General features: G+C 33.7%; 2 protein-coding genes across 3 annotated transcripts; one reads left to right on the plus strand and one right to left on the minus strand.

Moving 5' to 3' along the window:
* The first annotated feature begins 92 nt into the window (after positions 1-92).
* LOC127251739 (uncharacterized) lies at positions 93-5,277 on the plus strand. The gene is made up of 15 exons (XM_051275586.1): positions 93-426; positions 693-938; positions 1,154-1,278; positions 1,368-1,587; positions 1,712-1,837; positions 1,935-2,191; positions 2,791-2,898; positions 3,116-3,257; positions 3,349-3,514; positions 3,762-3,919; positions 4,021-4,344; positions 4,420-4,494; positions 4,581-4,650; positions 4,766-4,923; positions 5,031-5,277. The coding sequence occupies exons 1-15, from the start codon at positions 151-153 to the stop codon at positions 5,178-5,180; spliced, it is 2,601 nt and encodes an 866-aa protein (XP_051131543.1). The 5' UTR covers positions 93-150; the 3' UTR covers positions 5,181-5,277.
* On the minus strand, positions 5,227-11,393 carry LOC127251740 (protein FIP1). Of its 2 annotated transcripts, XM_051275588.1 has the most exons (14): positions 11,180-11,393; positions 10,205-10,296; positions 10,015-10,119; positions 9,375-9,424; positions 8,895-8,961; positions 8,526-8,598; positions 7,827-7,882; positions 7,349-7,445; positions 7,044-7,128; positions 6,704-6,766; positions 6,195-6,254; positions 5,917-6,009; positions 5,674-5,736; positions 5,227-5,596 (listed from the first exon to the last, which is right to left on the minus strand). In XM_051275588.1, exons 1-14 carry the CDS (start codon positions 11,233-11,235, stop codon positions 5,477-5,479), a joined length of 1,080 nt encoding a protein of 359 aa, XP_051131545.1. In that variant the 5' UTR covers positions 11,236-11,393; the 3' UTR covers positions 5,227-5,476. The 2 variants fall into 2 exon arrangements, with proteins under 2 accessions (XP_051131545.1, XP_051131546.1); XM_051275589.1 differs by lacking the exon at positions 11,180-11,393 and having other exon boundaries at positions 10,209-10,238.
* Positions 11,394-15,051: the final 3,658 nt, after the last annotated feature.

Here is a 15,051-nt window from a genome sequence, read left to right on the forward strand (position 1 = left end):
GGCCATGACTCATGGCAAACGAACTCGAATCCGAACCCAAACCCGAAATTTAATTCCAAACCCAAACCTGAGTCCGAATATATATATATTTACAAAAACCCTCTGCTCCGGCGCAGCCCAAAACCCCTCAATCGTACGGAACTGCGAAAAATGTGCGCTGTGGTCAGTCCGGAAAACTATGAAGACTTCGTGAAGCTGCACGGAGTTCTTTTGGCGGCGTCGGGGCTGCCGCAGCCATTGCATCGAAGGCTCTACCAGAAGCTCAGGGCTGAGACTTTCGACGGTGGGAATTATTTCCAGGTGGAACCAGTGGAGGATGGCAGGCAAAGGAGGCTTGTATTCACAGCTGATTTTTTAGGGAAGGATTCTGATGTGTTTTTGGTCGACCATGCCTGGAGTTTTCGCCTCGCCGATGCTTACAAGCAGGTACAAACGAACAGAATCTCTGTGTATGCGTGTGTAATGGCGAACAAGAGATGTAGGTGGTGAAGTAGTTTATGAGTATCCAGGTAGAGATGCTAGCTGTTCGTCATCAACATAATTAGGAAATGAGAAGTCGGTAAAATTCGTGGATTTTGGCTGAAAGAAGCTGTCTGTTATCTCAAGTCCATTTTATGAAAATTAAGTGCGTCCTTGATTTGTTACTCACTGTTTTATACACTACTTCTATGATATTTTTCGAAAACATTCAGTTGCAGGAGGTTCCTGGCTTGGTGGAAAGGATGGCTTCGTTAATGTGTGTGGATATTGATTTGAATTCGGAGGTGGAGGAAACGGGTGATGAAGATGATGCTAAACTAAGTGCGACAAAAATAGTTGAAAGAGAGTACTGTAAAGTCAAAGAAAAAGGCATCCATTCTGTCAGGTGGCTGGAGCTTGAGGATCTTGAAATTGATGATGCTATGCTGGTTTCTCTTGATTTGCCCAGTAAATTTCCCGTGAGTTTATATTTCCATGTGATACCAATATATCCTTCATGCACCGTGATTATGTGACTAGCTTACCATAACTGTGAATAAATCTTCATCATGTATACTACTTTTTACTTTTCCACCGTTCAGTTTCTGTATGTGTTGGTCCATAGATCTTTCTTTATTCTTCACTGAAGTCCATTGATCTTTACATCTTTTCCCTTGGTATTTTATTTCACCAGAACTTGCTTGCACTAAGCCTCCTTGGAAACAAGCTCAAGAACCCAGAAACTGTCTTAAAGGTGGTAACTCATTTCCAATCGCTCAGAGCTCTATGGCTGAACTATAATCCAGTCACAGACACTGGGTGAGTATCCAGGTTCACAAATTGTTGATAATATTGTTAAGTGCATGATATAGTGGCTGTTTTTTATTTTTTACTTTTTATTATTAAAGGGATAAGTACTTGGAAGATGCAATTCTGCAAAATTGCCCTGAACTGGAAATCTACAATTCTCGTTTCACTCCCAAGTATGGTAAGTGGGCCTTAGGATTTTGTGGAGGATTATATGACGAAGATAATCCTGGAGGAGATTCTTGCCACGAGGATCATCCTTTGCAAGGCATCACGTCCATTGACCTGTCAAATAGGTGCATTCACAGTATCATTACTGAGGTGGGCAGTACCCATAAATCCGATTCCTACTTCTATGTTTTAGCTTCCAACTTCAGACATATTATTCGTATAATCTACCTTGACTTGTTTCCTCGTTCACTCATTTCATTATTGCTGGTTTCAGGCCTTTTCTCCATCGGAATTATCCAATCTGTCCTCCTTAAATCTTCGTGGAAATCCATTGGACAAAATGTCAGTTGATGAACTATTAAAATATCTTAAAGAATTCACCAACTTAACATCACTGGAGGTAATGTTGTAAGATTCAATGTATTTTTTTTTTTCTTTTATATTTTTGTAGTTTTGATAAGCAACTTTTAGCTATGCTGACATCACCACTGAAGTAGGTGGATATTCCTGGACCTCTTGGGGAGAATGCTGTTAGTATTATTGAAGCTCTGCCCCAACTTTCTCTGTTGAATGGCATTGGTACTTCAAAAATATTGGAATCAGGGAGGTGTGCTGTTGATTCAATGCTAAAACCTCGACTCCCTGTATTAAATGCTGGAGAATCTCTCACTGATCGTGTTATTAATGCAATGTGGTTGTACTTGATGACTTACCGTCTTGCAAATGAAGAGAAGATTGATGAAAACCCTGTCTGGTATGCATTCATTTTCTATGCTCAAGTTCCTGTAAGGAGTCAAACTAGTATTACAATACTTTTTGTTTGGGTCAAAAACTCTTCTCCTAACTGAAGAGCATTTATCTATATCAAATTTTTTTGGTGCCTTGAAAATGAACCAGAAGATAACCAAGTATCCTTGTTTGATATTGTGGAAATCCATGACGCCATTAAATGTCTACCAAAGGAATTGTTCGCATGCTTCCTCTCCCTTTCTTCTTTCTTTCTATCCTACTAAAATAGTAACAAATGCTTATAGTGATTACTCACCCTCCCTCCTAGGACCAAGAGCCTCTCCTGTGAAAATTACATCAGTTAGCCTTTTAGGATGATGTGTCTATCTTTGCAAGAACCATAGAGGATCAAATGGTTCAAATTATTATTCAATCTTTTCTGATTCTTCTGCAGCATGTGATATGAATAGAACTGCTTTACTACACTCAATAGATAGTGCAGCAAGTTTATAGTGATTAGTGTGGTTCTGGCTGCACTGATTGGTTGATAGGGTTGGTGAATTTTCTCTGATTGCACGATCTGTTTCTCGTCTTATCACTTATTTCTTTTGCAATTACTCTCAGGTATGTAATGGATGAATTAGGTTCAGCATTGCGGCACAGCGATGAAGCCAATTTCAGAGTTTCTCCTTTCCTATACATGCCTGAGGGTAAACTGGAGTCAGCTGTGAGGTCTAATTCTGAATCCTTTCTTGAGTTTCCTCCTAAGATGTTGGTTTTATCTTGAATATGCTGTAGTTTTCAAGATTTGTGCCACACATCAGTAGTTAGTGATCTACCTCAAGAACCATTACATTTTTTTGTAGTAAACTGTAATGACTACAGAAATATTAGGTGTTCAGGTCTCAATCTAATAGGTGAGAACTATTTGTTTGTGGCAACATTTCAGTTATTCAATCCTTTGGCCTACAAAAAATATTCAAAGTGGTGATGAGTGCACTAGGGATTACCTATTTGGCATCGATGAGGAGAAGCAGCGATCTGCTAGGCTTACAGCCTGGTTCTTTACACCCCAACATTATTTTATAAGTGTATGTCCTTTGCTATTGTTATTATTAATAATTTTTTGATCGTTCAACCTGTGGAATCGTCCATTTTAAAGTCTTCTTATTGCTTATCCAGGAGTATGAAAAATACAGTTTGAAATTACACTCCAAAAAATTTTCTCCACCACCAGAGGTGGAACCTACAACCAAGAGTCTGCTGCATAGTGGTCGGAGTGTGTTGCAAGTTTATACTGATGTACCCCAAGTGGAGGAATATCTGACACGTCCAGAATTTGTAATCAGTAGGTGTCTGAGTCAAGTTATGGGAATTCTATTTGATTTCTGATTGTTAATATGATTTTGAAGTATGCCTTCTTAGAATAAGTGCTTTAATGATGAGAAACATGCTTCCTATTCTTACTACAACTTGAATAATGCATGATTTTGCAAACATGAAATGTATGGCATATCCTTTCCTTTTTACATTTTGTATAACATTTCATTTCACAGTTTTGGTAACTCATTTGTCCTCTATTTCTTCTTGTGCAGCAACTGAGCCAAAGAATGCAGATATAGTGTGGACCAGTATGCAAGTGGATGAGGAGACGAAGAAGACAGTTGGACTAAATGATCAGCAATACATAAATCAATTTCCCTATGAAGCTTGCCTAGTTATGAAGCATCACCTGGCTGAAACTGCTCAGAAGGTAAATTACTTAATGTTGTGTGTAGTTCAATGACTCGATCCAACTGCTTATGTCTTCTTATTAACAGCCCCTTTTTGCGATTCATGCATCTTCTGTAACAGGCTCATGGTGCGCCGCAGTGGCTCCAACCAACATATAACCTTGAAACTCATCTTACTCAACTTGTGGGAGACTACTTCACACGTGAAAGGGATGGTGTCGACAACCTGTGGATCTTAAAACCATGGAACATGGCAAGAACTATCGATACAAATGTTACTCAAAATTTGTCAGCCATCATTCGTCTCATGGAGACTGGTCCAAAAATATGTCAGAAGTATATTGAACACCCTGCACTATTCAAAGGAAGAAAGTTTGATCTTCGTTACATTGTTCTGGTCCGCAGCATGAATCCGTTGGAGTTATTCCTCACAGATGTTTTCTGGGTAAGCAATTTTATTTATTCAGTAAATTCTGCCATATAAAATTGTAGGCTTCATAGTTATCTCTATTTCCTCCAGGTGAGGCTGGCCAACAACCCATACACTTTGGAGAAGCACAGTTTCTTTGAATATGAGACACATTTCACAGTTATGGTAAGTCCAGCTGTCAATTACCTCATACACATTTCTTATTGTAGCAAATCATGGTTCATGGCTGTACTTTTGTCGCATCACTTCAGAATTACAGGGGAACAATAAATCACATGAACACACCAGAGTTTGTTAAAGAATTTGAGAAAGAGCATCATGGTATGAACTACTTATTTTTCATCTTCTTACAAAAGTTTTGCTTCTTGGGGAGAGTTTTAGCAGTGCAGGTTCGTTTTTCTCTAATCATATGATCGATTACGTGCCAATATTGCAGTTCAATGGTTGGATATCCATCAGAGAGTTAAACAGATGATCAAATCCGTCTTCGAGTCAGCTGCTGCAGTGCATCCAGAAATGCATAGTCCGACATCAAGAGCCATGTATGGCGTTGATGTCATGCTCGACAGTCATTTCCAGCCTAAACTTCTTGAGGTAATTAAATTTTTTACCTTACTTCTGTTCCAACAGCAAATTTATTGATGCAAAGATTTCTTTGCTGCTCGTTTATATGTCCATTTACCTGTGTCGTTCCTTTGTAGGTTACATATTGCCCTGACTGTAATCGCGCCTGCAAATACGACACAGAAGCCATCACTGGGAATGGCGGAATTGTCAAAGGAAGTGACTTTTTTAACACGGTGTTTGGCTGTCTCTTCTTGGACGAGACGGCTCATGTCTCACCATTATAATTCAACTAATGGATATGTGAGTGGATTTTTCTCTAGAACTTGTAACTACACTGAAAATTTACAGACTTTTGGCTATTAGAACTTCCAATTTTGATTTCGAATCAAATTACAATGACGTAGCATGTGTGTGTGAGGATGTTTGTGTCAAAACAGTAATTGAATCAGACAAGAAGAAGTTGAAGGAGCAAATCAGTCTATGTACAAATCACCCATTGCATTTGCCTAAGTTTTTTCTACAGCAGGAAATGAACAAAGAATGTAAATCCAGATTGGGAGGAATGTGATTACAGGTGAAGCTAATGGTCGAGGCGCGCTGTTGGTTCGGCTTGTTCTTGTGTTGTTGGAGGCTTCATTGTTGCAATTTTCTTCTGCAATTCTAAATTTGACATCCGCTCGGTCTCCAGCGCACGCTCCAGCTTTTATGTCCCATCCACAATAGTTGTCAGTGTGATCGAGGTAAGTATGAAAATATGGAGAAAGATGATTGTATTACCTTGGCTGCTGTGGTACTCCACTCTCCTAATATAGCTCTAAGTCTTTCGTTCTCCTCGACGTACTGTTCCATTAACAGCAACCACAGGTCATGAGTTAGTGTAGGAAATTGTACATATGCAAAGTAAGATTACTGTGTGTGCTTCGGTAAGCTGTAAAGTTTTATGACTTTGCAAGCATTTCTGTTTTGCCTAAATATGGTTTCGTTAAACAAATAGCAAAAACAAGATTGGCCAAAGCTCACCTGATTGTTGGTGCTGCGTACGCGTTGCATTTCGGAGTCTCTCTCAGCTATCAGAGACCGAGCAAGCCGGAGTTCAGACTGTGATTGGTTCATCTGCAACAACAAACGACTTGAGACTCATCTTGATGGCCTGGCAACAATCTAAACTCCCAAGCCATCGTTCTACATTAAAGAGCAGCTCGAATATTTGAAACCTTTTCAGCAGACAAGTTTTAATGCATTTCATGTCGTTCTTTGGACTCTAAATATCAGCTACTTCTTAAGAAAGAAGGCATTACCTCTGCTGAAAGTGTTCGTAGTTCTTGGTCACGAGCGGCTAATAAGTGTGCAAGATCAACCTAAAAGTTAAACAATAACAGTTGTGATGGTGTTGATGAGAGAACAAGCATTAAGTCAGAGATAAAAAGCTTATCATGCCAACATAGTTAATAACACGGTTTTAGTTAGCATTTTCCTCAAACGAATACAGGGTGAAAACGGATAGTCTCACGCTCCAATTAAAGACATAACTTTACCAAAAGAAAAAAAAAATAAAAACTCGAACTATCAACAATTATAATGATGACAATTCAAAATACCTATGGGGAAGTAATAAAATCAGATACCAGATCCATATCAATTATCCTCATCATGGATGTAATAGTTTTGTACTATCCCGAGGGAACTGACTTAACCATAAACCCTAAACCATTAAACTTCAGATTGTCTCATGTAGGATTGCATGCTAACCATCTACATACACGATTGATGCTTTTCGAATCTTACTAAGATTAACACATTGCATTACCTGAGGAGTGCTCTCATCATCAGATCTCTGGTATTTGCTTAAGCATTCCTGCAATCTAAGAATCTACAAGGAATACAAAAAGGAATCATGAGTACACAAAGAGCATACTATAATGCACTGCTTATCAAGATCCAGATAGATGTATAATGATCGACCACTATAGGCTATGCACTTGGCTGCCAGGGATTTTCACGGCTCAGAAAAGAAAACAAAATACTACAACTCCCAGCAAAACAAATCACAACCATATTCTGCACAAAAGTTCTAAAAAAGAGAATTCAAGTAGAAGAATTTTCATAAATTATGAGGACTATTTTATAGATTGTCAATTATGATTTACCTCCTCACTGAGAAAGTGAATGTTTTCTCTCTGATATTGTAGCAAGGCCATCTGCTGATCAGAAAGACGTCCGCCATCATGGTATCTATCACAAAAGACAAATATAAAAACAACTATATATAAGAAAATGAGAGTGATCTTCCCATGTGCCCAGTAAACAAATTAAACTTCTTAGGAAAGATATATGCAAGAGGAACTGATACCTGGGCAACTGCATTGTTCATTAGTATGTGTTTATAGATAAAAATATATATATATATATAAAAATATTAATTATTTTGAACAAAGTTTGAGTAGATCACTACCTCAAACCTTCCAAAGAACTTGACTGTTGGAGTGGAGAGTACAGCGAGTTCAAAACATCAGGTTGTGAATCCAATGAATTGTACTGGTGCACATAACCTGCAACTCCAAAAACACTTTTAAGTAATACTTTAGCTGAATCACACGAATGCATTTAAGCTCTGACATGCAACAGTCAAAAAATTAGAAACCGTGGACCAAAAAGCAATCCATGGCTAATCACAATATCATGTTCTGTTTTATAGAAATAACGAAATTTAAGTAAGAAGAGGCTAATTTGTTGGTCTTAGACAATCTATTATTAGAAGACATGTGAAGACTTTACATGACTGGTCTTATTGATGCATGTTCACGTCCAAACTCAAAAAATCAATGAAAAGAAAATTTTTAAGTTTATTCTCAAAAAGCTAAAATCAGGAAGGGCATTTCCAAGGACAGGACAGCCGTCAGTTTCGCAACTAGGCCGGCAACCAAACTCACCAATATAGAAGCTCATAAAAAAACCAGCACAAATGGATTCAACCAGCATGATGATTCTGCATAAATTGTCAAACAAGGGACAAATAAATCAGAATAAGAGTTACTGTACTTTTACATCATCACACAAATTTGAGATCTATTGATAGTTGAAAAATAATGCTTAAATAAGCTATCTGGTATTTGTATGCTTCAAAAGAATACAATAAGATGAATACAGTTGGGAAACTGTAAATCAAACACAATCATAAGGCCTACAAACATTTAATAGTTAACACCGCTGGAGAAACTTCTTAAGGAAATACTCCATGGCTCAATCCCTTTAGTAAATGTGGCCAAAATTAACTTCCATATGCATTGGAAAAACATGACACAAACAACTAAAGTTTGCAATAGTTCTTGTTACAATCATCCAAGTATGTTTTTAGCAGGGTTAATCAGGTCGAAGTTGGCAGAGCCACTATTTAAATGTTAATTTGTGAAAAGTTACATTATATCTTTCAACTATAATACACAAAATTATCAGTTTCAGCTGTTCATAATGTAACATTACACATCAGATACTGTAAAAATAGACTTATTTTGGTATAGTCTCAGGCGCTATGACATATCAAAAAATCAACATAACACTTTCAGGAACTCATTTGGAAAATCTTTTCCAGGCTGAGTGAAGAATTAAGCATAGAATTTGTTTAACCTGACCTGAGGAGCATAGAAATTGACAAAATACTGATGTGCGGCTTCCATGCAACAACAAGCAACATCGCAGCAGTTCCTATATTTTTGAAGCAATTCAGATAATCATAATCAATAATATTCTTAAATTTTCAGTCTATATAAAGTCAAGGAAGCATGTAACGTAGAATTAAAAATCATTGACAGACAGTAAATACAAAACACATTCTTCTGCTGTATTTAGTGCACAAAGAGAAGTTGCATGAGATGGTAAGCAGGGGTATGACATAATTGCAGACAAGTAGGAAAAGGGGGTCTTGTATTTTAATAAGACTTGCTATGTTCAGATAAACTGAAAAATAGAAACTAAAATCCAAAATTGTAATATATGCATACCATATGCAATTGTAGCAAACGGCAGGCGAACTATATGCTTCAACTTTTGGCTGAACCCATAGTAACCCTACAAAATCAAAACTGTCCATCATGATCTCTAAAATCTTAGCTGTTGTAATTTTAAAAAGAGATCAAACAAAACCAGTCAAAAAGTGGCGCTATGTTGTTTAATATATATATATATATATATTCAACCTCACAATTTCCTATAAAAGCAGTCCAAATTTTCATACAAAATATCACATTAAAAAACCCTAGGTATGCACCTTCTTGAAAGGTGATATATTCTTGGCTGCAGCAATCAAATTTATATATGAAATTTCTTGCTTACTCTTGCATCTTTTAACACCAAACAACACATTAGGTTACATTGATCTTTTATCAATTTGCCATTCCATCCTCAATGAAAAATAGACATCAGAACAAAGTGTGAAAGATCAGAGGATAATGCAGTAACATCACGAAGATAGGAGCTAATACCTGCAGGCGTATCTTCTGGACTTGGTAAACCAGGAATTGCTGAAATATGCCTATAAATGTGAAAAGATATTTTGTAATAGTTCATCACAGTTCAACAAAGTCATATGCACAAAAAAGTACATGCAAGATAATACTGGTATTATATATACAGCAAAATATTTTTATGAAGAGTTGTCTATAAAATAACATATATATGACCTTACTTTAGGACATCCAGTGTGTTATTTTATTATCAATTGAATCAGCCTATTTTGCAGTATCAATGTTTACCCTTTTTTAGGATAACAAGAAAGTAGGTGGTGCAATGGGGAAATAAGCATATCCTTCATTAAACACACTCACCTGAATAGTTCAAGTAATTGAAACCCTCAATATGCTATGCTATTACACACAGACAAAAAAAAAAATCACAGCTGAATTCTTTCTTAGTTGTTATATAATCATTGTTGACCTCAATCATCTGTAAAAATGGTTAAGCCCAAAAAGGATTTGATTTATTCAAACCAAGTGTACTTACAAGAAAAAAAAAAAAAATACAAAAACCAGCATGAAAAAGTCTCATTAATACTACATATAAGAATCATGGAAACAAAGGAAACAAGAAATAAGCATGTGATTTTAAAAAGTTTTCAATAATAACCTGTGACAACCAGAAGAATGACATCACAGCTACAAAGCAGCAGGGCAATCAATTCTTGAAATGGCTGAAGTATCCATGTAGCTCCCACAGCTATAATTGCATAGCCTGCCTAGAATGAAATAAAAATCAGCTTTCATGAAATTATATTGCTGTCAGTGTCATACCCAAAACATAGTTAAGATAGCAGTACTTGCCAATAGAACACAATAGAGAAGACTTCCAATAATCCTTGTCCGCTTCCGATGACCAAACAAAGGAGCCTCTTGCAGTATGTCAAGAAACCTACAAAGCCAACAGCAAACCCATGTTTCAACATTAGAAAAGCTAAGAGTGCCATAATGTATATGGAGTCCCTCCAAAAGATCTTTGGGTCATAAGTGTATGCACAGGGCAAGCGAGTGAACACAAGTTAAAAGAAGAATAAATTCATACTCACAGCATGATCCAGACAAGATGTAAGAGAAAATTCTCACAGTCAAAAGATGGTAATAGTACTCAGATGTTCAGAACAGACAACAATTTTTATTTTTTTTTCCATTGTGCATCTATACGAGCAAGGCAGTGCTGTTCTAAAACTGAATTCAAGGTCGCAATGAGAGGTATGTTGGTGAATGATTCACAATCGATCTAAGCATAATGTGAGACTCACATAGGTAAAAACCAAGAATGTTCAAGTTCCAGTCTTTGTATAGTAAATATTAAATAAAACAGGCTACAAAATTTTAGCAATAATAATTGTAGTTCTGTACAATCTTGATCACTTGCATTAATAAACGGCGATATCCATTTAAAGTTAAATATCCATACCCATTCTAAGGAGGTTAATATTCAGCTGTACCAAAACAGGTATATATACATACGGAGATACGATATCTACCTCATAGATAATGCTAATTCCTTCTAATTGGAGTTTAACCAAAAAGTGCAATAACAATGTACAATAAAACAGCATTTCAGGAAAGACCAATGCCACGCTCTTCAGAGCATCCATTACTAAAGTAACTGAATAAAAACTCAGAGCACACTCGGCAACTCAACGAAATCCTGTCGAAAGGTAAAAGGACAAAGAGGATCCAAACAAAAAAAATAATAGAAAAAAATCGAAAGATAAATTCGAGTATTTCGCCACATATGACGCTTGATCCACTGGGAGGATAAACCTTACAGGTTAGTTTCATCGGTAGATGCAACAAACGACATAGATTGCCTTTCCGTAGCCATTCCTGAAGACTGATTCCAACTGCTGCTCTCTTTTGCCCACTAGTTTGGCTAATTCATGGTCCGCGCATCGCCTATTCGGCTGGATTTCGAGCTCGTCGTCTTTGCACGAACAGTGGCTTCTCTTGCAGGCAGGCGAATAGTGTTGCGCTAGATTAAGGAAATGTGTTTGTGTTCGTTGGCCCAATTTCTATATTAAGGAAGACTAAGCCCATTAATAAAGCCCATTTATTATTAGTTGAAATTTTGTTTGAGCCCAATCGACCCACATTTTCATGTGTGTGAATTTTTTAAAAAATTACTTACAAGTTCATTTCCTACATGCTATTCCATACGGAACTTATCATTGATAATTATTTTCTTTCTCTATTTTTTTTTATCTAATTGTTATTGATAATTATTATTATTATTTTTTTATAACGTGAAAATCCCGAGCCGCTACCCGAAAATGCGCATGCATAAATTTCCAGCCGAACCTAATATCCTGCAAACTAGATCCGACAGACAAATTAGCCAACCATGTATAGTACTCCCTCCGTCCCAATACAATAGTCTTATTTATTATTTTTTTCCGTCCCAAAACAATAGTCTCATTTTCATAAATACTCATCTCACCGTCAAATTATCCCTACATTTTTATTATTATTATACAAATGTCACTACTTTTTACACTAATATACTCACAAGGGAAAAAAAAAGTCTTTTACTCGTACTTTTTACCAACTAACAATATAATATGATTATTTCTTAAATCCAGTGTCCAACCCAAATCAGATCATAGTTTTGGAAGGGATGGAGTATTATATTAATGTAAAACTATATATATTATACGTTTTGATAATACTAATTGAAACTTGCATTAAAAAATATATATATTAGGTGAATAGGCATATCAAATATTTATTTTAACAAATTTAGTTAATCATTTATGTATCGAACAAATATAATAAAAAATCATAATTTATAGTACACTCAATTTACGTATTTCATTTATTTAATTATGTATTTTCATTCATTAGCCTTACTAGAAAAAAATAAAAAAATCATTTTTTAAAAATAAATCACCAAAAGTCTTGGAGTGTGGAATATTTATATCAAAGTCCTGCACATTTCCCAATATCCAATAAGTTAATCAAGGCTAAGTCAACCTCTGAGTTAGTCAACCTCACAAGCACACATGCATTATAAAAAAACAAAATTAAATAAATTGTTCTGAAGTATTGTTTATTAGAATTGCAAAAAAAAAAAAAAAAAAAAAAAAGATTATATACTTATATATTTATAAAAATTCACGAAGTAAATAAATTACTTTTACATATAATAATGCACATTTAAAGAATGCCCTGCCCCCTTTTTTGCTGGAAGCAGTTTATACAAGTTTTCAAATTTTTGTGCCTCTTATAAAATTGCATTTTCATGGAAAGTCAAAATCAGCACATACATATATCAATTAATTTATTAATAGACTATTGCGATTGAGAAAATTTAAAATTAGTCAAAGTCGCGCGTAACGCATTAACTGAACAGCTAAAAAGGACGATTTTGTATGACAAAATAATAATTTTAAAAAATATATATATAAATTGACAGTTTTTTTTTTTTTTTTTTCTTTTCAAAATAGAATATTTGAAGAAATTTCTATGCTGCGGTAGGTGAGGATATTTTTTTACTAAAATATCTAAGCCATAAATTTTTGTCCGATTTCAATATTTCATGTAGATAATGCATTAAAAGAAATAAATAATTATTTATATATATATATGCATGAAATAAAATGTTTGAATTACTTTTCCACTATAAGATCTGGAACAAATTGAACGTAATTAATAAATGAAAATGCAATATTATGGAAAAATAATTAATAGGCCCACTGGGCCAGTAGTAATAAATCGTGCATATTTAAAGAAATTTTTTATTTGAATTGAATACTATATAATAACGAAAAATTAATTAGCGTTTCGATAATAACTGGTCAAAAAAAAAATATTGGTCATATTACAGATAAAATTTATTTAAATAAGTTTTTGTATTTAAAGATTTAGGATTCAAAGCTTTGAATTTAAAGATTTTTTTTTTTTTTAAGTGAAATAAATAAGGGTTTGTTCGTTTCACATTTATATATTTTTCAATAAAAAGAATATTTATCTATACTTTTTAATAAAAATATATTACTCTTATAAAATATCTAAAACAACAAAAATAAATAATTTAATAGTACTTTTACATTTCTTGTAACACTTTCACCATTTTTAATAGCTAACAATAAAATTAATTTCATACAAATCTAAAACATGAAGAGAACACAACCAAATATTTGATTTATATATATATATATATTGTAATAAAATTTTTAAAAAAAAAGAAGCAAGTATTTAATTTGATAGGTTTAAAAAAATAAAATTTAATAAATAATGGGAGAGTAGATTTATACCTTTAAGAAACATAACCCAAAACTTTTAAAACTTCTATTAAAAGACATCCATCATCTTTACAAGATATATACATATACATATATATATATATATATTTATATATTTAAGTTTACAAAATCACGTGTTTTGGTGCCAAATAATTTTGCCAAAATAATAATAATTTCTGCTGTCCGATTATAATCGAAAGTTACTATATATATATATATTCACAATATATACGTGTTTACATATTTATGTGATTAGCTGGCCACGATCATTTTTAGTGCATGCATACGATGTTATATCGAAAATTTAATTTAATTTGCATAAATTAAAGAAGGTGGACTACAGACATTTCAAAAGTTGTGAATAATAATAATAATAATAATACTACATTTGCAAGCTCCCTGTTTATTATTGGTCTGCTGAAAGTTAAATAAATTACTCACTACATATGTAATTAATTTTAAATAAAATTTTAATAACCTCTTTTAGTGGTTTGGTCTAAAAGACATATTTTAAATTTATAAATACGAGACCAAAAGCACTTACTCTTATCCTGTCCACACATACATACATATATATATATATATTTATTTATTTATTTATTTATTTGTACAATTATGTGAACAACTTATAATAACGTGGCATTTTTTTTTTATATATAAAAAAAAAAATAATTTTATTAATTCGGGTTAAGCAGCAGTGCAAGATGTAACTGCAAATTTAATTATTGTATCTTGTACGATGGATAATGATTAAATAATTTCATACGCAAAAAGCGTTGTTATAACCCAATCAGTTTAGAACAATGCTAATGTAATAATAATTCCAGTGATAAGATTGTCATGAAAAGATAATATGCAAAAGTTAAAGCATGGTTACTGTTAGAATATGAACTGAAATTCTCTATTCAATCGTAAGATTTACGTATATATTTATAGTGATATATAAACCATTTAAATAAGACAAGAATCTATGAATCTCTTAAATAAGATAACTAACATAAATATAATATATTGTTTCTAAATATACGATAACAGTTACAATGCTAATTTAAATTAATCAGCATTTTACTGACAACACATAAAATAAATACATGACTTCAGTGAATTACAACGAATTTGAATTGAAATATATAGTTAGTTGATCTTGACGTGATATTTTATATATAAAATTAAATTTTATTGTAATATAGTAGTAATAAACAAAAAACAAGTGTTTGATATAATATTTTTAAATTAAAATAATTATTTTTTTTTTAAATAGTAAAATCAAAATTAAAACCTTACAAACACACACACTCTATGTGTTACTTCAATTATAAATGCATTATATGAACTATTATCATGTGTTTTTGAACTATTAATATATATTACTCATTTCGTTTCAAAACAATAGTCTCATT

This window comes from Andrographis paniculata, unplaced genomic scaffold, assembly GCF_009805555.1.
Source record: "Andrographis paniculata isolate CXL003 unplaced genomic scaffold, ASM980555v1 Contig45END, whole genome shotgun sequence".
Taxonomy (NCBI): domain Eukaryota; kingdom Viridiplantae; phylum Streptophyta; class Magnoliopsida; order Lamiales; family Acanthaceae; genus Andrographis; species Andrographis paniculata.